This window comes from Opisthocomus hoazin, chromosome 2 (assembly GCF_030867145.1).
Source record: "Opisthocomus hoazin isolate bOpiHoa1 chromosome 2, bOpiHoa1.hap1, whole genome shotgun sequence".
NCBI classification, from domain to species: Eukaryota; Metazoa; Chordata; class Aves; order Opisthocomiformes; family Opisthocomidae; genus Opisthocomus; species Opisthocomus hoazin.
The window spans coordinates 61,379,043-61,404,542 of NC_134415.1; the positions used below are offsets into that span (position 1 = coordinate 61,379,043).

Here is a 25,500-nt window from a genome sequence, read left to right on the forward strand (position 1 = left end):
TGCGTGATCTAAAGGTAGCTGGTTTCACTGTCGGGTACCTCAGTTTCCCTGTGTTAAAATAAGGTTAGTATTTGCCATGTTTAATTATTTGAGTTGGATGTGCAGTTTTAATTACAGTGTCATGGAGAATAAATAGGCAGCCTAAGTACTTGCTGCGCGTGAAGATACCCAGCACTGTGCTGTCCTCTCTCTGTTTGTTTGGATGGGATCTGAGACTCGGTGTTCCCGACACTGATCATGCTGTTTGGTTAGCTTGTCAGACTTACTTGTTTGTAAGCAAGATACTGAAACATCAGCTCTGAAAATTTCTTTTGAAAGCACAAGGACAGGATTTGTAGTTCTTAAATTTTATTCTTTTAAAGTTAAAAATAAAGATAAGGAGGTTTGTTTTGACAGCATCAAAGGAATATGCTGGTTTATTTGCAGCCTTTGATTTGGGTGGAATATGTGGAGTTCTGTATTTTTTTTTTGTGTAACAATTTATGTTGTGAATATTTTGGATATTCTGTGTAGATGAAATGGTAGTATTGATGTCTTACTTTCAGGCATGATTTATGGAAAATAATTGCGCTTTTGCGATTTTTTTTTTTTAAATGCAGTGTTTCTTAGTTGCTTGAAGTTCCCAAGTCAAGAAAAATGAGTTATGTTCTTTAGAGCTGTTGCTGTTTTAAGATATTTACAGATGGTCATAGATAGAGGCTATTTAAGGAAGTGTTTCTGGAAAAATACAGGTAGGTACGTTTGAGGCTGCTTTAGTTGTGTACCAGCAATAGCAAAATAATTTTACTTGGCAGTCTGACTTGTATTTGAAAGTGCTTCCTTCCTATAAGCAGAAACGTGGACTTCTGCAAGGCAGAGAACTTCTGGGTGCCCTGCGCTTAGCGGTGGCGAACAGTGCCAGGAACGCGTAGGTAGCTGCTGGCCGGCTGCGTCCCGTTTCCCGCAGTTTGTTTCAGAGCTGCAGCCGCGCTCGGTGGCGGGAGGGGCGGGCCGGCGAGCGGGGCTTCCCCGGGGAAGGGAGGAGGGGAGCGGGCCGGGCGCCGGGGCCGGGGCCGCCGCGGCGCTGGTGGCGCCCGTGGAAGCGTCGCGCGCGACGCGAGCGCGGGCCCTTCCGCGGCGTCACGTGACCAAAATATTTTCGCCCTCGGCGCTGCCAGCAGCCGCCCCTTGCCGCTCGGCGGTCCCGCTGGTCGGGCAGCGGGCCAGGGCCGCGCCGTCCCTCACCGCCGCGGCGGGAGGGCCCGGGGCCCGGCCCGCCTCGCGGGCGGGTGGCGCGGGGCCGGGCTTCGCCGGGTGCTCCTGCTCGCTCCCGGGGAGTGACGCGGCCCGGTCGTGCCTGACCTGGGCCGGACCTTGGTTCGCCCAGCGACAGCCACCTCCCAGGGCCTGTCACCTGGCTGCCCTTCCCCTGCCGACAGCGTGTCCGGAGGTGTTCCGAAAGTGACGCTTTTTGACATTTAAAATTGTATTCCTCCTAATAAAGAGAGATTGCGTTTCTTTCTCTTGTGTGTTGTGTTTTTGTTTACAGTATATATACATATATTTCACTTTTAAGCTGTGTAGCTAGCACACATCACTTGTCATAGTGCCCCCCAGCCTGGCACAAAAGTAGTTTTTGCTGCTAACAAGCTGAGGAACTGCTACTTCAGTGACGTTTTTGGGATTTTGAATTTGTAAAGTACTCTTTTTGTTGTTGTCGAACACGTGGTATGCAAATACAGGGGAAAATAGTGCTACAAAGTATTTTGTTGTGGTTCTTTTTAAGTATTAAAAACACATTTTGCTTTTCTAATAAACCCCATAACCAGACCTTTTAATGTTTTGATATAAATAGCAATTACACTAACTGAGATCCAACCACAACGAAAAAAATGGCCTGTATAAAATCATTCAGAAGAAGGGCTCACGACTTAATTGAGCTCTTGCTTTAAAAAGGAGGGGCTGATCGGGCAGCGTCCGTAGCGAACTGTCTTGTGTTTTAGAACAGTTTTCTTGAAGTGCTCAAGATGTTGGCGTAGTTGCCAGCGTTTGAAAATAAAGATTTTTTTTTTTTTTTTTTTTTGAGAGTTAGCTAGGGTGACCACAGCTTAAGCTGTTGAGAGTTTTATGTGTGAATGCTGGTGATGATCAGAACATTTTCTGGGTGATTTGAGACCCTCAGTCAGTTTTAGGTTTAGGTACGTGGGTTGGTTGTCTCGTATATTGGGGTAGCACGTAGGGGTTCGGTTGTTCATGCGGAGCTTGCCAAATGCAGCACTTTGACCAAGCATCGGAGAGGGATTGCCTGCCCCAGGAAGACTTTGCATAGCCTTCCATTCCTCCTTTTTAGTTCTTCACAACTCATTTAAGTAATAATAGTAATAATAATAACAACGTGCACTGTTATTAGAAGGAAGGTCGGGGAGGGCCTGAGTGAGCTGTTGTTTTGCTCGAGTGTGGCTGGCAGAACAGCCGATGCGTTCCTCTCCTTTTTCTGGAGACACGAACACTATTATTTGTCAGCTCTGTTGTGGGATAGTGTTGCTCAAGGCCTGTCCTGCATTTTCTCCTGCAGGAAGTGAGAGATTTATTTGTGGATTATTTGCTGCTGTCTCACTACTTTCCTTCCCAAAGTTACATTACTTTCTTTTATCCAAATGTTGTCATCTTTCTTTTGATCCTTTGTCTTGTGATACTACTTTTTCCTCTGTAAATGTTATCTCCAAATTCATGGCCTTCTTGCTTTCCAAATCATTGGAGTGATGGAGAAGCCATGCTTATTGTCTTTTGCCGTTTTACAGTTGCGTGAGGGTGGGTAGTGTGACCATATATCCAGGGAGAAAATAGCTTTTGAGTGACCCGGGTACCCATCCCTCCCTGTGACTTGCGTTTGCTCCACTCTGTCCTCCAAGGAATCTGTGCACAAAAGAGTGACAGCAGGGGAAAGTGCATTTGCTGGGCAGCTTCCTGCGTAGGCTCTTCTACGGACTGGAGGGAAAGTTGCATTTAAAAAAAAAAAAAAAGCCACCAAAAAAATCAACTAAGCAAGCCCCCAAATCCAGGCAAGACTTCTTGGCAGTCTAATAGGAGGAATCACGCTAGTAGATATCTGTGGGTGATGGTGCTGGTTTGTTTTTAAGGTTCCTCTAATGCTGATCGTCCAGGTAATGGCAGACTTAGAGAAAAGAGGAGGAAAGAAGGAAACAAAGGAGACAAAACCAAGCTGGAATGTAAATGTTGACATGCACAGTTTCTTTACTTTTTACCTGGCATGGCAGCTGTAATTAAAAATCTCTCTTTCTATATTTGCCCAAAAGATATTTGAAAAGATGTCAGCATTAAAATGGAAATGTGGTGTTGCTATGTATGTGGAAAGTGCAGAAAGGACAGGAACTGAGGAGAGGAAACACTTTGCGTGTAATTGACTATATTAAGTAGTGGATGTAATGTGCTAGATGCAGTCTATGCGATTTTGTAGTACCTGATATTTCATTTAATAGATTTCTTTTCCTTTTAGTTTTCCTCAGAAGGTTGGGGATGTAGAGAGAAGCAGGCTGCCAGCAATGGCTGGTTGTTATTCTACTGTGTCGTATTTTCTTTGGGGGAATGTAGCTTGCTCAGATGGTGAATGAAGCCTGTTTAAAAAGTTAATTAAGGTTCTGTTGTTCTAGGAAAGTACCTTAGGAATTCAAAGAACAGCAAAGGCCAATTTCTTCTTGCATGGTAGTCTCCAAATTTTGTTGCTTTGCCGCTAAGATGACCTAGGATGCTTATTGGCAACAATTCTTGTCCCTTAAAAGAATCTCAGATTTACCTGTGATAGTTACTTGTCTTTTAGGTTTGAAAAAGCTGGGTCTGACTTACCCCTTTTGTTCCTTCTCTCTACTCCTACTTTTTAAAATTCAGTTTAAGGTTTTTCTTTGCTTGGGGTTGTCTTCATTGAAGAGATGGAGGAAGAAAGTAGATGCTTTTTGCTAGACTGCAGCTGGTTGTGGCATCATAACAGAAGGTTCAAATAATTATGATTTCTGATGACAGTTTTACTATCTTGAAGTCGTTGGAACTCGCATATGGTTGTCTGTCTTGCTCAAGGAAGTTGTCTTAGCCAGGGTGCCAGGAATAGGTAGAAATGTAGTTTTTCTCTGCAGAAGTGGGGTTGTATATCCTGTTGTAGACCGAAGAAGGCAATGAACATGACTTTTTTTTTTGTTCTTAGGGGTTTGTTCCAAATGTTTTATGTGATACTGAGCATTCAGTAGCATGTTTTGCCTGTCATTTTTAGATTAATACTTAGGAATAAGCAGAGAATATTATTTTAAAATCAGATTCATTCTTTAGAAGATCCAAGTTCGATCTTTCTTCATTCATCAGAAGATCCAAGTGGGTATTGCTTAAAAATGCAGCTTTCTTGGATATTAAGAATCAGAGGCTGAAACAAAGAGCAAATTAGCAGGAGAAAGGTTGTAACACAGAAACATATAGGAAAATGTGTTGAAATATATGGATGTGTGCCTTCTGTGTAGATACCACGGCAAGATTTTTCTGGGGAAAACTGAAGAAAACTTGAAAATCTAATTTGTTTACCTCTGCATTTTTCTGTAGCCTTTTGTTACACTCTTTTGGCACTCTTTCGAGTTGTGTGTTGCTAAATGATCTTACACCAAAAGGTGAGTCTAACGGTCCCTGAAGCTGCTCTAAGACTTCGTTTCTGCTGAAAGGACTGGTCCCAGGCTTTTATCAGCTCCCTGCTGCTTCCCTTGTGTCGTAAGGTGAGTTGCATCAGCTCGCTGATCTGTCTGGAAACCAATCCTGCTGGACAGAACCTGTGGATGGCGGTTAGCTCTCAGCCGGATCATCGAGCGGATCTGACTTGCAGCACAATCTTTCCAGCACGGGCAAGGGAGAGTGTGGCCAGTTCAGCTGAGGGTGGGGGTCAGGGCAGGACAACCACTTTTGGTGGTGGGACAGGCTTGTATCAGCTTAAACTCATCACGAGACACTATCTTGAGTGTAAAGTTACTCTGTAAATGATGACAGACATTTAATTTCTCAGCATTTCTCTGGAGCAGGGGATCATTGTTATCCCCCTCTTAAAAAGGAAAGAAGCTAAGGGAGAGAGTAAAAGTTTGTTGGGTTTTTTTTTTTTTTTTTGCCAAGGTGATAATTATACAGAATGCACTGATTGCAGTGGCCAAATAAGCCTTCAGTATCTTTGAAGTACTAGATTTCAAGGGTGGAACTAATCTAACCATATGTATTGTAGGCATTTATACCTGATCTTTTTGTGTGGGCTTTTCTTCTCTTTGGTGTAAAGAAATAGTCATTTCTTAGTGTGAATCATCTCATCCTAAAGTAGAGATGTAATGCAGGTCTAATGAATCATGCTCCTAAGGCTTTATGTGTTTTTTCCCTTGCTCTAAAGAAGTTTCAGCCAACAAGCTCAGGTGTTGATGTCGAAGGGCAGGTGAAATTAATTCCTTGCACTATTTGTAGTGTTTTCAAATCATACAGGTAAATGATTCCAGACTTCTGTTGAAGTTCTGAACTAACCTTCCTCTCGTTATCTTGCTAACCTGTTCAAACTAATGGTTTTAATACCTATTTCCTGTTAAGCTTGATACATTTCTTTTTTGTTGTCCTTTTTTTGTGATACCTATTCAGAGTTTTTCTTGCTGTTGCTTTTCTTTTGATATGTTAATTTTTTGCATGTAAGAACTATCGGTGTTTCTTTTCAAGCATATTTGCAGATGCGAGACACACTGGCAAATCTGAAAATATTGGGATGAATTTCCAGATCAGTTGACCTTAACGCTTAGGTACGCAATTTCCATGCAGAGGTGCAACCTTCTCATTTGGAAACGGGGTGGCAGTTTTGCAGTCTGTCAGAAACTCTTTGCTTGTTGCTGGCACTTCAGCTGCGGCACAGCGGGTTCCTCTGGGAAGGAGCTGCCTTGGTGGCGGCGGTGGTGGTGGTGGTGGTGATGGTGGTTCTCCTCGCCCGGCGCAGATGCTGCCTGCGGCTCGGCAGCCCTGCCACTGGTCGCTCCAGGGGCTCGGTCCGGAGGGCATCGCGCAGGGCAACCAACCCGGTGAGCGGTTTGGCAGGGCTGAGCGGCCGTGCTGGGCGTGGGGGGGAAGGGAGGGCCGCCCAGTTGGCGGGTCCCTGACGCCCAAGGGAGCTGGTGACTGTGGGAGCAAACACGGCGTGTTCGGAGCGCTGGGGATGTATTCCAAGACCAAAGCGATGAAACTCGATGTAATGCTGAGGGATGAAGTTGTTCAGAAGTACACAAGAAAACACAGGGATGCCCGTCCTGCGAAGTGCTCTTTTTCTGGCGCTGTGATTTTTCTTTTTTTTTTTTTTTTAACAGAATGGTTAAGAGGAAAAAAACCACGTTTTGCAAAAGGGATTTACCTATGAGTCCTGCAAAATGGTTACTGTAATCCTTAATTATCTATAGGGTTGCTTAACCTTTCTTAGCAGACTGTTTGCAATGCCCAAAATGAAGTCTTATTGCTATTAATAATTTCGCTGACATCTTTGTGATAGGGAGTCAGTGCTTTCCACTTTTTGGAGATCGGTGTAACCGATATTTTTGTTTGCTCTTTCCCACAAACAGTGACAATTTATTTGGCTTAAGCTTGGGTTTCTCAGCTCAACCTCTGAAAAGTTGCTTGTTTTTTCAAAAGATTCTGAAGAGTTTTTTGTAGTTTTATAGTTTCTGTATCTTTTATGGTTCTGTTTTATAGTTTGAAGTTCAACTAGTGGCATGTTTTTTAGATGTACCCCCCCCTTCCCCAGTGTGTACAAGAGGAGGAAGCATGGCTTCCTCAAGGTTGACTGAAATGTTTTAACTGCTATAGCAAATGAGGTGAGAATGAAATTGTCAGAAGGATAGAGACTAAATTATTGAAGCACTTGTCTGTTTAAAGTAGCTGGGGATGTACTATAAAAGGTGCGAGTCTAACAGTCAAATGTGTAAACAGCACCTTATTCCTTCCTTGTACCTGATTTCTCACCACTTGCTTTATATGATGAGAGCCTAAATCGGTGTGGGAGATATTGCAGCCATTCTCGAAGTGTTAGTTTATGATGCCTCCACCAGAAGAATAATCTATTGCCATGTAGGGTAGCAGAGAGAAAAGCATTTTCAAGGAAGATTAATTGAAGTAATTCATCACTTTAAAATGAAGAAGGTTCATCAAACAAAAATAAAAGCTAAGTATTTTATGCGCCTCTATTGGAATTTGATAACCATTTGTTTTGCTAGAAAATATATGTGGACTGGGCACCTATTGCTTGTCTACGTAAGGAAATTTAACAGTACGGCTATGTGCTATAATTATATGCTATAATTATGCCAATATAACTCCCTATGGAGACACTCTTATAGCAGAATAAGAGTTTTCATGGTTTATCTTATTCTGCTTCCAAAGCACATAAGCTTACATGGGAAAGGGTACTCTTATACTGGAGCAAGTTTCCACACAGAGCTAGTTATATTGGTATAATTATGCATTTTTTTCCTTCAGTGTAGACAAGTCCCTAGTGCCTTTTCAGCTTTGAACTTTAGTTAAGAATTTCTTGGTTGTGATAAGTGTCTAAGCATTTTCATAGTATATTTTTATAATGGGACTTGGGTATTTAAACCAATTACTTAGGCCAATTAACAGCTTCCTGGGTTGTGGATAACAATAGGATATAAAAAGGGATCAAAATTCATGTTCCTAGCTGCTTGGGTATATCTGCATTTTTTTTTTTCCCACCCCTCTGTGATTTTATAAGTACGCAGTGTACAGAGCAACAGGTGGAGTAGTATGTGGCTGTCTAATGAATTCTGTGTTGGACATGTTTTGTCTCCCGTTTCTCATTATTCCTCGAGTTTTTTTTGTGCTGTGGCTCTAATTGCATGCATCTCTCTGGATCACAGAAAGAAGCTTCCTTGATGGAGTTGAAAAAAATGCTTCAAAAAATGTTAATTGTTTGGAGAGTTGCTGAAATTTATTGATCTTCACACAAGCCAGTTAGGACCATAATTGTCTTGCTAGGCACAAGATGTACAAGGAGCTTCTCAAGTTGAATGCAAAGGGGAGGGAGGGTGTAGGTGTTCTTCTGATATGTGCTGCTGTCAGAGGAAGGGTGACGCTGTGTGGAAGATACGTTTGGTAGGGGTGCTCTTTCTTGGCTGGTTCAGTCAGAAGTGGGTAGCTAGAGAGGTGTTTACATGGACGGCACTTTGAAGTTGGCCATCTCCTTTGGTTCTCTTCTGCCCATATGTCCTTTGCTGCTTGGAATACAGCAGGCCTTGTCCTTACCTTCACACCTCCCCCAAAATAGGTATATGTAAACATTTCCTTACAATATTTTAGCATTTTCTGCAAATATCAACATAAATTCCTTAGAAACAGTTTTTCTTATGTGTCTTTTTTACTTCTTATGAAATGGCTGGTTTGAAAACATGCTGGTTTTGTCCTCTTAATTTGGTTTTGTCAGTATTTCTAGTACGTCTGTAGTGTTATAATGTCCATATTGTCTCATTGTGCTAGAAGTTCAGGATTATGACTTCAAATGAAAAGCAAATTGCAGAAACAGGAGAAGTGTTAAAAGAAAATGGAGATGATGTAATAACCTCTGAATTGTAGAAGAGCGTGGCTGGAAGGGACATCAGGCGGTCATTTAATCCATCCCTCTGCTCTGGGACAGGATAAGACAGACCTAAACCATTCTTGACAGATGTTGCTCTGTCCTGTAGTAGTAACACTGAGCAAAAAGGAATCATTTATACATACGCTCCCTTCCCAGCTTTGTGCAAGCTGAATTTGGCATAGAACAGGTGTGAGAGGGTATGTGGATTCATGCAGGATTACTTCAAGTATCCGAATTGTTGTTTCTTGTTTTTTGAAGAATAATGCTTTCTGTCAAAGTAATCTAATGATGTTTGTGTAGTTTTGTCTAGTCTTGTTGTTCAGGTGTATTTCTTCCTGAAATGATTCTTTTTCTGTGTTAGCTTTGTAACCAGTGTCTCGTCTTCTTGGGCATTGAGCAGTTTAGTTTAAAAGTGTGTAGCATTTCCTTTTCATACTTGACAGTGTTTCTGGTGTGTAATCAGTTTCAGTTTTCATTTTTTAAGTTCAATTTCTTTTTGTGTGAAAGAGCTGAGCAAAAAAAAACTAGGGGTGGGAGTGTAAAGGGAGAAGGGGAAGAATGTATTCAAGAAATCACAGAACTTGGCAGAAGAGCTGGGTTTAGCTGAAATGCCAGGTTAGACATGAAGTGGATAACGTGGCTTTAAGAAAAGATCTTTTTTATTCGAAGAATAAATAGAATGTACCTTTTGGAGTTTTGCACTTGGTATCTGCAGCTCTTTAATCCTAAATTGAAGTTTGCAAATGAGTGTCAGATGAATAACAGCTTTCTAAATTGAACAATACCTAAAAAAGGAATTGCAGATACCCTGTTGCTAAAATGAGTCTTTGGGCTTGTTTGCTCTATTTTGCCTTTTAGTTATATCAGCTGAGAAACATCTGTCTTTGCTGCTAAATGACCTCTTCTGACTAGGCCAAGTGATTTTGACAGAATGAACTGTCTGCAGCCCTCATCAGCTGCAGGAGGAGGCTGCTGAAATTTGCAGCCTTGGAGAACGGAGAAAGGTTAAATGTAAATACACTCAAATTGCTGTTGCTCTCAGAAATAGCTTACTCGGACATACAGGAAAGATTCTCCATGCCTGTACTGCTTCAGTGTTTATGAAGGCAGTCATTTCCTTCCCTTTCTGTCCATTTAATCTGATGGTTAATTTTATTTATGTTATAGATTTGGTAATTTTAGTAAATTGGGAATACTGTGTTTTGCGTTTTGCCCAAAGGGGGCTCATTAATCCTGAATATCCTCTCTAACAAATAAAGGAGTTTCTTTGAAGTGCTGTAAGGAAAGCTATGTTGGTGTTTTCATGTGGTGGCTGATGTGAGCTCTTAAAGACTGGGAAGTAAGAGGAGGGCATAGAAGTAGAAAGAAGCCAAGAGTTTTCAGGCAGACGGAATTTGAAAATAGTGGTTTCTGCTGTGGGAGAAGGGAGGAAATTCTATGAATACAGCATAGTCAGGTTTCCTGTTAAATTATGTTTTTTTGATGAGAAATACTGAAGAAGTGGATCAGCTTTCCTGCTTTCATATTTCTCAGACCAGATATGTCTCACATGTTGATTTTTAATTTAATTTTAAATGGTGTGATACTAGAAGAAAATCATGGTTGTATATTGGAAACACGTGCCACCTTTGTGTAGAAACTGAAAGTTCTGGATAGTGGGTGTACTAAAACCATGTACTTAACTCTGAACATGCAGGATAATTTGTTGCAGAGGTGTTCATACCGATGATTAATCATACTTCCCTGTTTCTGCACTTACCCATGTACATGTGTTATATGCATGTCAGACTGTGCTGAGATGCTCTAGGATGTCTCACAGTCTGATAGTGTTTGTGGAAGAATTTGTCCTTTTTGTAGCAATTGTGAAAAGAGCAGTGAAGATCTAGCAACTTTTGCCAGTTTTGAGTGAGAAGTAGGTGAACGCACTAGGGTTAAACCAGAACTTGAACTTCTTTAAACCCAGGTCAGATTTTTTTCCCAACTAAGCCATAGGGAACGTTGTATTAATATCTATATATGATTTTAGAGGTCTGTTTGGTAGAGTTCTTTGGGAGTCATTCTCAAATCTCTGCAAATTTTTAGATTGGTTTAAAACATGTGGGCAGTAGAGCTGATAATATTTTAAATCAGTGGAACTTTTCATTTTTTTGGTACCATTATTTATTTTGCTTACAAAATATGTTTGTACAAACACATATATGTTGATCTAAAGAGGAATATGGTTTTTTTTAGAAACTAAAGCTTAAACCAGAACAGATTCCATAGTAGTTTGAATTTTTGACTTGCTCTGTGTCTCTCTTAGTGTGGCTGCTGCATGCTAAATACACTAATACTTCTGGAATTACCCTGTTGCAGGGTGTTGTTGCCACCACCACCACCTTTAAAGTGAAATTTACAACTCTGGTGATATTTGTCCTTTGAATTTTCAAATCCAGATGAAGCGTAATCACAGGAGTGTTGTTTTGCTGTTGCAATATAATCTTTTTTTTCAGATGATACATGATTTAGTTGGAAACAAATTAGCAGCTATGCATGCCTAAAGAAAGCAATTTAATAAACAAGATTTTTGTAAGACCTAATCAGAATTGTAAAATGGTACTTGGGAATCAGTTACATTATACAAAAGAGCTGGTGTGAATGTAGGCATGTGCGTGAATTCATGGTTTCCAATCACATTGTTCTCTCAAGTAATACAAGGGCTTTGACCTTCAGTCTGGTGTTTCTTCTAATTTATTACTTAACTATTAAACGTTTTCAATCAGTAATGAAAATTTCCACTCATAACTGTGGTTTGTTCTGGTGGATTGATTTTAATTTTCATTTTAACTACTGAAAAAAGCTATTTTCTAATGCTTTAAATCACTGCTGCTGGTGATTTTTTTGTTTGTTTTTCTCCTTCCCAGCAAGGTAGTTCCATGCTCCTGACAGTGTCTGTGTTGATGAGGAAGATCATTATAAATGCAAAATAACCACAGCCAGGTAGTCACCAAAATTCTGTTGTTTCAGCTCGACAATGCGGATGTCTAGCCCCAGATTCAGTATCTGTGTCTAGTTGACCCTTGGACTGAGCTAACGCTGCTGGTATGTCTCTAACTGGGACGGTGGATTTTTATGATGTTCAGCCAGCATGATACAGGGACTGTTACAGAATGGTTGTAGATAAAGATGAACCAGCTAGCTTCCAGGTAACTATTAATATTTTGCACTATTTACAAGCAAGTTTTTAAAGCCTCTACAGGAAGCAGTTTTAACTTAGGAAATATGTTACAAGAGAAGCAGTTTCTTGGCAGTTGAAGAAGTGACAGGGCTTCTGTTAGAGCTGAGTTTGCCTTCTAGTTACTCTGATCCTAAATATATCCTTTAGGAATTTTGCATATATTGGCTGTAGCTAGGGGTTTTCCTCTGTTTTCTTATTTAATTAAGACCATTTCTTACCTAATTAAAAAGAAGTTAGGGCTGAAAAGAGAAAATGCTAGATTAGTGAGTAAGCTACCTGCTGTGGTGTTAAAAACCAACAAATACAGAGATTCAGTGCTTTACATTTCTTTTTAATCTCCTAATTTGTTATCACTTGGTGTGAGTAGGATGACTGATATTTTTCTTCTTTTTATGAGCTTTTTTTCTTCCTGGTGTGGCAGAGGAATATAGCTCTTAAAACTTCAGCAACCATTTTTTAGTGTGGCCAGAACTTTCTGAACTTCCCTTCGTTGCAATCTCATGTTGTGGATATGGAAAAGGGAAAGAAAAAATAACTGCTTTTGTTTGCCTGGTGGAGTTTTTCATTTGGTTACCTTTTTATGCCTCTCTATGCCAGTATCCTGTCTATTTTGTAAGTGGTTTTTGTGATTTTTTTTTTTCCTGATTTTATTCATTATGAATTTGGAGACCTGCAAAAAGAGAAGAAAATTGCATTAAAGTCTTCATACCAAAGCAGCTTATGCTGTGTGCATGGAAGAGAGTGGCAGGCCACTTTGCAGAAGGGAGTGGAAGATAATCTTTGACAGCAGTCTGGGATGAGAGTAGGAGGTAGAGGGTGGGAAGGGAAGAGGGGCTGTGTTTTCTAGAGTATCTGCTAGATTCTGGTGTTATCTGGGCTCTGATTTATTCTGAAATTGAGTTCTGGTGAGGTCCACTACAAATGCCAGTAGCAGGTATAATTCAGTTTTTCATGAGTTGTCATTTGAGGGTTTTTTTGTAGTAGTGTAATCTCAGAGCATGGCCTAGAAATTTTAAATATGTTTCGTTCAGGAGTACTTGATGAAATCTAGTGCATAGGGTTGAGTTTGAGAAGTCGAGGGGCTTATTTTTGGACTTACCTTAGAAATAGGTCATTTTCTCAAAGGCATTAATAGTGTTCCAGGTGATCTAGCAGAAACTTAAGGGGGGTGTGTGTGTGGTTTTTTTTCTGAAGAAAGATGATTCCAGACACGTTTTTCCTTTTGAAGGTAGGTTTCTGAAAGTTTAGAGTGCCTTGTTATATTTGAAAACCTTCTAGAGGTGGGGTTTTCTTCTCCTTTAGCCTAACCGTTTCTGACTCCTAGTCCTGTTTCTGGTTGGTAATGCCTGACATCAGTCTCCCCAAAGTCTTCGCGTCATGTTCCTTGTTAAGAGTGCATATAAAGCTTGTGATTATGAGAGTGAAAACCCAGTCACAGAAAGGTGAAGTGTTATGCTCGTGTTTGCCTAGCAGGTCAGCTGCTGAGCCAGGAATAGAAGGCCTGTCTCATGACTCGGTGCCCTAACCACTGGCCTGCGCTGCCTCTCCGGAGCACTGGTCTCGTCCAAGAATGGAGTAGTGATGGGATATGGAAGTAGCTACAGCAAGTACAGGAGCTGTGCTTCCAACTCCAGCAGGGCTTCAAGGCTTATACCTACCTTTTTTTCCAGGGGAGGAAAAAAGCTTTCTAAAGGAGCTGCTAGATCAGTTCTGTAAAGTTACAGTTTGCTTTGCTCTGTTTAATAACAAAAAAAATCTAGTTGAAAATAGCTTTCCAGAAGACTGTGGATGTGGGAAAAAAGTTCTATGTGTTTGACAGTCAAACTCTGCTCTACAAATAACCTCAAGAGTGGCCTGTGATTAAATCTTTTGTGTATTCAACAAACTCATTTTATGCAACCGCAACTATGATAAAATTGAATTAAATGGACCTGCCTCTAAGAAAAGAGACTGAATAGCTGAGTAGCGCATTATTCAATGAATGGAAAACGGGGAGGCTGGCTGAAATGGCTGGAAAGTGGTTTTAACATTCTATCAGGCTAAAGAGCAATTCTGTGAAATCACTGTATTTGTTTCCCCCCTACCTCCCCGCCCTCAATTTTTAAATAGCAGTGCTCTTCATACTGTCAGAATTCAGTGTTGTGACACCCCTACTCAAAAGTTATGACAGCAGTGTAATGACAGCTACTGCCTCTTGAGAATCAATCAGGCAATTAATTTTGTAAATGAAATGCTGATTATACAAAGCTTCACATGAGAGGCCCAGTGATTAAAATCAATTTAACAAATTGTTTCAGGTGGGACTTGATTAATAATTTGCCATAAATGTTGAGGATATATGACCAGCATACTTTTTTGTGTGTGTGTTAATACAGAAGTATATATGACACTTGGAGTGGAAAAAATCTGCAGCTAACTGTATGTACTTCTGGCTTGTGACCTAGTTGGGATTGGTTGTACCTTTTTGTGGGTACACTGATCTCCCCAGTGCCCATAATGTTACGTTCTCAGCTAGTGCTCTCTGCAGCAATTAAATGCATATAACCTTTAATTTTATTTTTGCTAATAAAGCCAAATAACTGAGAAAGTGTATTCAAATCTACTTGAATTTTTATTAGGTTTAGGAATATTTTTCTTTAAAATTTGAAGTGGATGTGGGATTCCTTTCATATATTTCCCCTGCCCCCCTTCTGTCACTTACTGGTTTTCAGGACTTTCTGCGTTTTCCCCTCCTACTCCAGTACTTCTCTGCAGGGAGCCTTCCTGCAGAGCTCCTCTCCTTCCATTTGAGGCTGCTCTCTGCTACTTGCCTGATGGACACTATTTTTAGTACATCCTTTTCTGTCCGTCTAACCCTGTGTTTGTGTAAGAGCTGTACAAAGTAGGTAAGGGATTTTTTTTTTTTTAGTTCCAGATGGCAGCCATGCATAGTGAGTGAAGGTGTTTACTTGTCTAGGAAGCCGAGAACCTCATTGCCAGGCAAAATAGAAGTAACTGGTATTCTGGGTGGGGCTTTTCTTTTTTTAACTTCCAGTTTTCTGGGTTTATGAATGGATTTTCTCTCCCTTGTTGAGCCATAGCGTTGGCTACTGAGGAGGCCTTAGGGCTGCGAGACATCCTTTGGTGAATCTAGCCCGAGAACTTCAAGATACTATCTTCCCTTGCTATCTGCCTTGCTGTCCTGCCAAGGGTTACTATTTCAGTAGCAGAAATGGCAGACTGACAACTGTGCCCATGTCTCACATGCTCCACTGCCAAAGCTGTTGTATTGGTGCAAAACCACCCTACACGGACAGTTTTAAGTTCAGATGCTGGACTGTGGGTCAAAATCTGGGATTGAGTAGGAGAAACAGCTGCAATCGAGACATGTTGTATGCGTACAGGTTTGCTAGAAGACATCTGTAAGAATCCCTAAGTTTTGCTGCACTAGGAATTACTTCTAACTTGCTGGGGAGCATTTTTTCTAGTAGACTAGAGCTTATTCATGCCTAAAGGGAGGTGGTCTCCTTTGTATGGAGCATCCAAGTTGGGGAAAGCAAATACAAAGACAGGAAAATAATTCCCCAGTACTCCTGGAAGAAGTCTGGAATTAGGAAAGTGGATTACGGAAAAAGGCTGAGTGTTCACGTGTGGTGGGGACAGATGTCACACCTTCACTTGACTCGGGAGCAGTCAGGGTATTACCTGTACACCAGTAGTTGCCAGTGACAAAGGCAACTTGAAAGGCAGCCCTTCTGAGCTGTATGGCCACGTGAGCTTGTCAGAAATGTGGGATTGTTCTGGCCATCAGGTGTGATAAATGTGTATAATTGCTTTTTGATGTCTTAACCTTTGCGTGCACTTGTAGCAGCAACTGAAGAGATTAGTTGTGTGTACTTCATTAAAAATGGGTTTCTCTGCTATGTTCATTGTGATTTGTTCTTTCAGTAGTCATTTAGGTTTATCTACAAAATAGTAAAAATAAAGAAAAATAAACTGACTTTCCAGTTGTCAGGTTGCATTAAAGAGGGCCCAGACGAAAACTGGAAAACAGGCATAGAGACATCCTTCTCTCCCACTCCTCAGAGACACTTGCTTGTGTTGCTGTTTGTAAATGTGCTAGTGGAGTAGTAGTTGTTTTTCGGTGGGGCATAGCTTTAATTTTTCTCTCTTTCTCCTTTTTAATTACTTTCTGTTTAGAGTGGGAAATTATCTTTCTGATGTCGCCCTGCAGCTGAAATCGGACAGTATGCAGAGCCTTTAAGACAAGGAAAATTGCTATTTTTGTTAAACCTCTGCTAGTATATGCTTCTTCATTCAGTGGATTTTCCTTCATCATAGGCTTATGTTGAACTTAGCTCTTTGTTTTTACTTATTCCTTGTTGTGTTTGTGCAACTGACATTTTTTTTTAAATTTAATTTTTAGTAAAGTACAGACAGTTATAATAGGAAGCATGTTTGCCAGTTACCTCTCAGATTCTAGTATTAACATAGGCCAGAATTTAATGCTCTTGATGAATACTTTTTTAGTAGTTTGTGTCTTTCTTAAATGGACATTTAAAAGACACATAACGAGAGTTGTGTTTTGATACTCAAGTTTTGTTGTGTAAAAATGTTGGCTGTGGAGTCCTTTTACATGTTCATACAAATGATGGCATTATCTTGGAATGGATTATCTTTTTCCCAGTTGCGTCCTCATGCCAGCTGTGTCATTGTATTATAGTGAATACTTGTGATTATCTCTAGCGATAAATTTGTAACTTGGTGCCTGACCTAGAGCTGAGAGCTCCATGCCCATCTTTCTTGGAATGTTGGTAGCTGATTGTCAGCTGTCTTTATTATGAGGTTTCAAGGCTTTGGTATTAATAAAGAGGCTTGGGGGTTTTTTTGTGTTTGTTTTTTTTTTTTTTTTTAATGTGGAGACAGAAGCTTTGGCTGCAGATCAATGAATAAACAAAGAGTTATTGTATTCAGTAGCTCTAGGAGTTTGAGGGCAAGCCTACTTGAGAGTGTTGAGTTCATGTTGTTTTGTTACAGGCGCAAATGATGTAGCATTAGTTGTTGGGATGCGCTGTGGCTTACAGTCCCTTTAAATTGTGGCGTTTGCTGTTGTCAGCCAAACCAAGGCTTCTTTCAATTTTTTTGTTTGTTTAAACAAACAAAAAAGCACACTTTCGCTTGAGGAGTAGTTACATCTCCTGTGAATACTCTTGTCTTGTAGTGAATTGCTGTGTCTGCCTTGTATTAGAGCTCTGTCGTCACATCTGAATCCTGCTGTGACCTTCGTAAAGTGTCTTGCACTCCTCTCTGCCTCGAGACTTCAGTGGTGGGGTTGTTTTTGGCATCTTTAAACAGTTAAGTCATATTTTGAGACTGACCATTGTTCATATTCATCAATGTCTTTCAAATAAACATTTGGTGTTAGAAGTGAATCATACATTGATAACTTAATAGAGTATGTGTAATGCATATGCAACGCTGGTAGTGTCCCAAAAGTTAGAGCCCATATGTCTTCGTCAGATTGCTGCTCTAGTTGCTCCAGTGTGCACCCTGCCTCAGAGCTAAGCAGAGACGAGGTATCTAGCAAAACACTGGGAGAAAATGGTCTTGTGTCGTGTCGCCCCCCCCCCCCCCCCCCCCCTTAGAAGAGGTAAAATTGAATCTCCAGGTACTTCAGGATGAGGTGATTTATTTGATTGTTTTGGCTAGGAGGAGAGCAGAAGCGGTGGTGATACTGAGTTTACAAGTGGATGTGGAATACTAATTTTTCCACTTCTGCATACAGCAGTGATGTTGAATTTATGCATTCTTTCACACAAAACATTGAAAAAAAGGAGCAGGCAACAGAAAAAGGTTGTCAGTTACTATTTGTAGGCAGCGTAGGCTTTTCTGCGTCCTACCTGAATGGTTGGACTGTCAGTCTAAAGACTGGGAATGAAACCTTGGCCCTGTTGAAATCATTAGCAAACCTTCCGTTGGGTGTTTTAATGCACTCACAAGGCGCATAATAGGCAAGGACTCTTATGAAATGCTCTGTTCGTACAAAGCCTGATAGTACGTGTTCAAATGAATCAGATACTGACACAAGATAGGCACTATAATAAAGGGGTTATAGATTACAATATTGCTGTGGACTGAAGCAAGGAACAAGACTGAGGTATTTTGAGGAACTGCAGATCTATGCAAAGTTTAAATGAAATGCAGCAAGTTGAAGAGGAGGTGCAGAATCAGAAGCAAAAGGCAGAATTCATTCAGGCTTGCCTGGCAGAATATGGCAGTAAAAATAGCATGGGCAAACACTAGCTAAACTGGTAAAAAGGTAATGTGTATACTGGGAGTAAAATAGCACTAGGGAAAAAACTGGACCCTTCTGTAATGGAAGGAAACGAAATAAGTGGATATTGATGACTGAAATTACACTAAAATAAAATTTAAAAAATAGTTAAAATTTTGCAGTACAACATGTAATGGAATTGAGTAAAGACACGGAAGATGTGAAAATACACACACCATCCGTTTGTGGTCATACATGCCCACTAGGCTTCAGAAGAATGTGATGCAGTTACAGCAATGCTGTCGTTTTTGGTGAATGTTAAAGAGCAGGTGTGAAGAGGTTGGTTGTTGATCCATACAGCGTGAAGAGGTTGATACTTGTCATGATCATCCTGTCACCCAAAACTTGTCTTTGAAATCTGTTGGAACCAGTGTTAAAGAAAATATGTGAACTTGTCAAAGGAACCTTCAGATAAGATTATAATACGTATTTCTCGACTAACAGCTCCTTCTGAATAACTTTTCAAAATGTTGTGGGTGAAAGAAACTCTTCCTATAAAAATGAAACTTTATGTTTAAAAGAATGCTGAGCTGAAAGCTGTGCATGGGTTAAAGATGGAAGACGTTACAATTAAACTTTTGCCTCCAGTGTACGGGACACAGAGTACTGGGTGAGCAGCTGTTTTTTCTTTCTGTTAAGTATATGGCTCCAGGTCTTTTCTCACTGTACACTGTTTTGAAGACGAAACTTGTTCTTTTGTTAGAGAGTTTTCTATGGTATTGATCATGGTCGTATTAAATTCTAAAATCACCTTTCTGGTGAAGAGGTGATGATGTTTTTCATTTTTAGAGTTGGGAAACTGAGGCATTGCTGTAGGAAGTTTGAGTGGCTTGTTTATGATGGCTGTAGATTAAATTTTCTGGACCATACAGCTTGTGAAAACACCTTCACAGCGCACATCTCATCAGATTCAAAAGCAGCTGCAGTTGTAGATAGGCAGCACTTTCTGCAGCTTAAATCCCATGATTTCAGGTCAGGAAATGAGGGATGCATTAAAACGTTACATTTTGAGATTTTTTTTTTGTTTCGGTGAAAAACTGTGGCAGAGGCAGGGGCGGACTGCAGTTCTGCCTGAGCAGCGTGCAGCCGCCTTAGTGGTGAGGCCGTCTTCTGCCTCGCTCGCTGCCCATGCGGGAGGCGCAGGATTCGGCCCAGCAGCGCGCGGCAGCCCCTTCCCTGCGCCGCTGCCGGCTGGTCCCCGGAGCGGGCCCGTCCGCTGCCTGCGAGGACAAAAGCACCGCTATTTAAAGACTGGTATGGTTATATCTGTGAAGGAGACGCGTTTAACGTTGCAAGGGCAAACTTAGTTCCAACAGCTCTTAACTTCTGCAGTGGTGATATTTCTTAAACCTGGGGAAGAGCGAGCAGTTTGGGTTTGGTTTGCCTTGCAGAAATGCGTTGGCAGCCCGCCAGTCACTGGTTGGTGTCTTCACCTTTAGCTGCGCTGCACAGACACTTGGGATCTGGTTGGAAAGGGAGTCAGGAACAGCGGTGGTGAGGTGCCACCCTCTCTGGGGACCGGCCAGTGCGTTGGATGGGATGTGCTTCCACACTGGGTCGGTCTTCTCCAGCCCCGAAGATGCCGAGAGTACGCCTCTATACTGCTCTTTCCCCGAGACTGTGGAGGGAGGAGGGAACAGGCAGCGCAGGTGGCTGGGGTTGATGTCTCTGGGTTGTCACAGTAGTTTGCATGGGGATATTTACCGCTTTCTGTCTAGCCCTCACATGTTCAGTATCTCCAGTCCTTGACCCTGTGTCTGCAGTCAGCTCTGAGTACGCCAGGGTCCCTTGTTACCCATACCCAGCAACCACAGCCCCGTTGGTGTCGGCATTGCGTGGGTCAGCTGCAGGCTGGAGTTACAGCGGTATCTCGGGCTCTGTATCCCTCCTGAAGTCAGCACACGCAGAGCCTCCGCTGCTCGGAGGTCGCCCGTCCAGAGGACGGAGGCTCTTCATCCATGTCACCTCCTGACCTTGTTTCCCCCTCTTCCCTTCAACTCTTCCTGCCCTGCTTCTGTCTCCACTGCTTTTTATAACCCATTGTCCTTCTTTGCTCGGCAAATTCGAGGTCGCCTCCGTACCCCCTTGATGGAGCCTCGGGGTGCTCCCGTTGTCCCCCCCCCAGGTGCTCCCTTGGCCAGGGCACGCACCTCACCTTCCCCCAGCGCCCGCTGTCACCTGGCAGATCAGAGTGCTCTGCCCCAAAGCATGGTATTCGAGAGGTATTTTTAAGTGTTTTATGTAGGAACATAAACGATGTATTTTTCTGTGACCTCATTCTAAGATGTAGCTGAACTGTTTCTGCTGAATTTTCCAGAGAATTTCAGCCTCGGGCATACATATGGCCTGGAAAAATTCAGCCTAGATGCTTGAAGTTTGGCAAAGTTTATATGCACCTGAAAATAGTCTTTGATAATGGAAAGTGTCAGACTGTTTTAGCTGTGTAGCTGTTTGCATTGTTTGTAATTATATTTAAATACTGCATGTGGAACAGAAAATATTACACTCAAAATTAATTAAAATTGATTTTGAGTAAATGTTGTTAATTGGAGTTGAGGTCTGGAAATAATACCCTGAAATAGAAGATGGTGGCCATGAACAGTGTTGTTGGGCTTCATGAGAATCTCGTGAAGGAAACTCAAGACTGACTTTGAACAAGGATTTATATTCGAGAAGATGAATGTGACAAGCGATGCACGGAATGAACATTAAAACACAGAAATAAACATAGATAAAGTATCTTGGTCTATAGGAGGAAATTTAATTTGCCTCCCGGGACCCTGTAAGAAGGAATCTCTGGTTCATCTGCTGAACCTTTGTGTTTGTGTTGCTTTTAGTTAAAAGGGTGGTGAGAGAGTGCATGATGGCCTAAAACGAAAAAAAAAAAAAGGAAGAGAGCGTTGTTACGGGTCAGGTGGCCTGGAGTGGTTGGGGAACCATTGATTTTGAAAAGTATGAAATATAAATAGTAAGTTACCAAGGGACATTTAGTGGTGAAAAATAGAAACTTCTAATCTGCCACAAAGAAGCCAAATAATAAAGGGAATTTTTGCTGAGTAATACTCACCCAAAAGTAGAAGTGAGTGTGCTGTTTGCTATGGTGGTAAAAAAGGGCAGTCCTCTTCTGAAGCGAGCGGAGATGTCGTAGGAGAAGGGGGTTATCGTTTCCACCTCCTCAGGTGTAGTGTGCCTGCGTTCAGAATGCTTCATTTGGCTTTGGTGGCGTTCCTGGCAAATCGGTATTGGTAAGGAGAGCCGGTGACACCAGTGAGAAGGTTTGAGTTACGTACCTGCAGGAAAGAAATAGTAAGAACACCACATTGGTGAAGCAGTGACTTCTTTGGAGAGCACGCACCTTGTGCATGTGGGGAGGGGGGGGCATAGTGTGTTAGTAGCACAAACAGCAATAATGAGAAGAAACGAGAGGTGTGTGTGATTTATTGTCGTAACAACTATTACATCAGAATATAATAGCCAGAAAGGAGGTGTAGAAGCTGTGTTACGTATGAGGCTTTAAAATGAAACTGGTCAACAGTACACTGTAGGAAAACATGTGCAGAATGTGCTCTGGGAAGGAATCCTGCTCTTGGCGGGGGGGCTGGCTGGCTGAATTAATAGGTCTTTTTCCCTGTGAGTAGGAGGTGGGGGATATGTCTCTTTCATGAAGACGAGATTGTGGTAGGCTTTTTAAAAGCTTTTTTTCCCCCCCTTTGTTCCGTGAATATAACCAGCGCTCAGGAATTTAAAAATGGATGTCATATCGACAATACAGTGCTGCGCTTGACAAAGTAGGATTTTTTTTTTCTGGTTCAGTTAGTCCTCAGTAATAAAACATGAGAGTAATACCACACAATGGTTGACACCCGTCCTGAAACTGTTACGGTGCTTGGTAAGTGCTGCCAAAAAGTCTAAAAATAAAACTTCCCTCCCTTGCCTCCCATCCCCCTCCATCAGTGACTGCAGTTTGCATTTTCTGAGGTCTATTAAGGAGGCAAATAAACTTTCATGTAAAATGTGGGTTATGACTTGCCTTATGATCTGCAAACTTACTAATGCACGCGATAGCAATATGAAAGCGATCTGTATGCGCTGCACTTCTTGGAAACTTTCTTTTCTTTCCACTTTCCCTTTTTTCAAGGTAAGGAAACAGACCTTTTCTCAAGGTTAAATGGCTTGCCCACTAGTTGTGTCTCTCTTGATAGAGATGGTTTTATTTGTGTTCACACATTAAAGTTAGTGATGCTAATTAGTTTACAACAGTATGCTTAATTATTTCTTAGGCTGAAATTTGCTGGACAGTTACCTTACTTCCTTTTTCAGTGGATAAGAGGCAACCTTAAGTATGAGTGCAGATTTTTTTTTAAGTGCAATGGAAGTCCCAAACTCGCTGCTCAAAAATTCGTCTAATTAATACAAGAACCAGAGTATGGTACTTTGCCTGTTCATACGTCAAGTCAATATTTGATGTATAACGCATTGAGAAGACGCACGTATAGTTTGCCCGCGGTAAGCATGACTATTCTGACCTTTTTCTCTCCATATCTTAAAAGTATTTCTTTGCTTGTGTTTAACAACAGGGCAGTCCGATGGATCCAATGGTCATGAAGAGACCTCAGTTGTACGGCATGGGCAATAACCCTCACTCTCAGACGCCGCAGAGCAGCCCCTACCCCGGGCAGTCCTACGGCCCTCCCGGCCCCCAGCGCTATCCTGTGGGAATGCAGGGCCGAGCCCCCGCCGCCATGGGAGGAATGCAGTATCCACAGCAGCAGGTTTGCAGAGGACTTTTCTGTCTTGCTTTGGCTTCCCTCCTGCCCTTCTCTCTTCCCTTCTGATGCTGGGGGAATACACAGGGTGCAAGAAAACAACTTCGGAAATAAGTATTTCTTGTGCAGAAGGAGGGTGAAGGACTGTTTTAAAAGTAAATATATTATGTTGACAGCGTGAATGTGTTCTGAAATCCCATGCAGTCAGAAGAAAGTTTACCTTGTTGCTGGTACCTTTTTGGAGAGAGAAGCATATCAAACGCCATCAGTTTTCTTATTTTTTCCAGTTGATGTCATTTAGCCTTGTATATTTTTAGTTTGGGTTTTTTTTTTTAAATTCTCTTTCTGTCTGGCTTAGATACATCTAAATTTAAGATGAAAACATAGAGCTGACATCGGTGCAGCAAGACAAGTGTTGTCCAGTGCATACAAAAGTGTTGCATATTTACAGCAGCTGTTTGTTGTTGTGGTGTTTTGTTTTCATTTCTGTAGTTTTGGTCCCCACCCCCCTTTTGGTAGGAGCCTCTAGCATTTCCTTTTTTTTTTTTTTTTTCCTTTACCAATTCTTTAAAGTCAGGATGTGGTGGTGTTTTTTTTGTATCAGAGGACACTTTTAAAGAAGATAAATTCTCAATGGTCATACCATATACTAAGGAAGATACAGTAGTTTTCTAGAGGGGAGGATAAACTAAGAAGTTAAGTTTTACTATTTTTTTTTTTTTTAATTAGGAATGTGAGTGTAAGCAGTGGGAGCTTTATACTTTGTTGTGAGCACAGCAGAGTAGTAACTTGGTCATTAATGGGAAAGAATGTTCGTTTTGTGCAATGGACTAGTTGCAGATTACCTTTTATTGTGTCATTTATTGTTAAATATGGAGAAGAAAAGGAAATTTTGGACTCCCTGGCAGATAGGTGCCTGGCTAATTCTTATCACTCATCCACCAGAATGGGATGTTAATCAGGCCATTAATTAAATATAACAGTTTCAAATATAGTAGTTAGGTGAATAGTACCATTATCAACAGTCTTAATTTTTATTCTTTTCTGTTTTTAAGTAGGTACTTTCTTGCTTATAAGGAAGAGATTATTTATTTTAGAATTGTCAGTACATTTGGTTGCTAGCTTCAGACAGCAAAGCATGTTGTCAGTCATAAAAGGAGGAATCGAAAAGAGGCGTTATTTTTCTTTGTGTGGCAGTAGCCAAAATGAAGTTATTAAAACATAGTTTTAGTTTTAAAATGGGTTATTCTGCGTTATATGGAGATGAGTGTTGAATTTTCACTTCACTTGCTAATTGCTTAATAATTGTAAATTACCCGTCACCTGGCACAGCGATTGGCTGCCGGCCCTATCCGTCTTCTCACAGCATTAATATAATTGGCTGAGCAGCAGCACAGTTCTGAGCACTAGTGCTCTTTGGGGAAAAAGTGAGAGGATAATTATGACATTGAATTTTTATTGAACGGACATCACCACCTAGTCATGATTTTGTTTTGGACAGCCTCCAAAGCTTCGTGTGTTTGGTTTGTGAACCTCTAATGATCTGAATCCAGTTCTTTTCATATTGCTCATATATTACCACCTTTCTATAAAGGATTAAAATGCAGGAATGCAGGTTTGTAAATTGAATTGCCAACTTACCAGCTGAGTGGTAAGTTGTCTTTGGCACAGGATGCCACAGTTTGATTCCTGGCTGGATTTTCACTCCTGTGACATGAATATTAAATAAGGAGAGCCTAGCTACGCTTGTTAAAATTGACTGTGTAGCATATAGCTACCTCTAGATATAACATACGTAAAATAAAAACTATTGCCAGAAGTTTCAGAAGATGAATCTCAGCACTTTCTGAAAATTGGAGTCCTTTACAGTGTCACACTGAATTTATCAAAACCAAAAGGCACTTCTGAAAACTTGATTGCTTGAACAATACTGGGCCTTAAACACGTACAGTGGTCAGATTTAAGTATTGTGCAGAGGTAGCATTGGGTAGATGGATTATGAGGCTGGAAGTGCCGCACTGTAGGAGGGGTGGGAAACATTGATGGAAGAGGTTGTTATTATTTTAAGTTATAGTCTGCTATTGCCCAAAGATAGCTGAGGGTGTCAGTTCTGTTTCCTGGGATGAAACAAGCAGGCTTTTTGTTAGACTGTGAAGATTTTTGAATTTTGAAGACCTTGAAATGGTAAGTCTGGCTCTTTGTCAGCGACTGTTGTGGCTTGAGGTTAGAACTATGGGACTTGACAGATTTTTAACTTGCGGGCTCTGCTGCAGGATGCTGCACATGAAGAAATAAAGATGAAAAACAACACCCTAATGATCCAGCTAAAATTAATGGAAGTAGTAGAAATGAAGATAATTGTCTAGATGTAGGTGGCTGGTCTATGTCATGTTGCAGCAGAGAATAGTGTGTTCCAGCCTGCAGCCCGGAATGAGCTCGTAGGAAGGGAAGCCCCTGGCATAAGCAGTGGAAGATGAAAGAGGATGAAAAAGATGAAATGTTATCAGGTGCAGTCATTCTGCATATCTGCAGCATGGGTGTTAAGCATTGCCTGCTAACCTGTTGAAAAAGTGATATC

The 25,500-nt window shown here is 41.3% G+C and overlaps 1 protein-coding gene across 8 annotated transcripts in view; it reads left to right on the plus strand.

Moving 5' to 3' along the window:
• The window catches only part of ARID1B (AT-rich interaction domain 1B), a 330,840-nt gene that overhangs the window by 9,943 nt on the left and 295,397 nt on the right, over positions 1-25,500 (plus strand). For all 8 annotated transcript variants that reach the window (XM_075413854.1, XM_075413856.1, XM_075413849.1 and 5 more), the window contains exon 2: positions 22,734-22,928. In XM_075413854.1, coding sequence (XP_075269969.1) covers positions 22,734-22,928 — 195 coding nt within the window. The remainder of the gene's footprint in view (positions 1-22,733; positions 22,929-25,500) is intronic.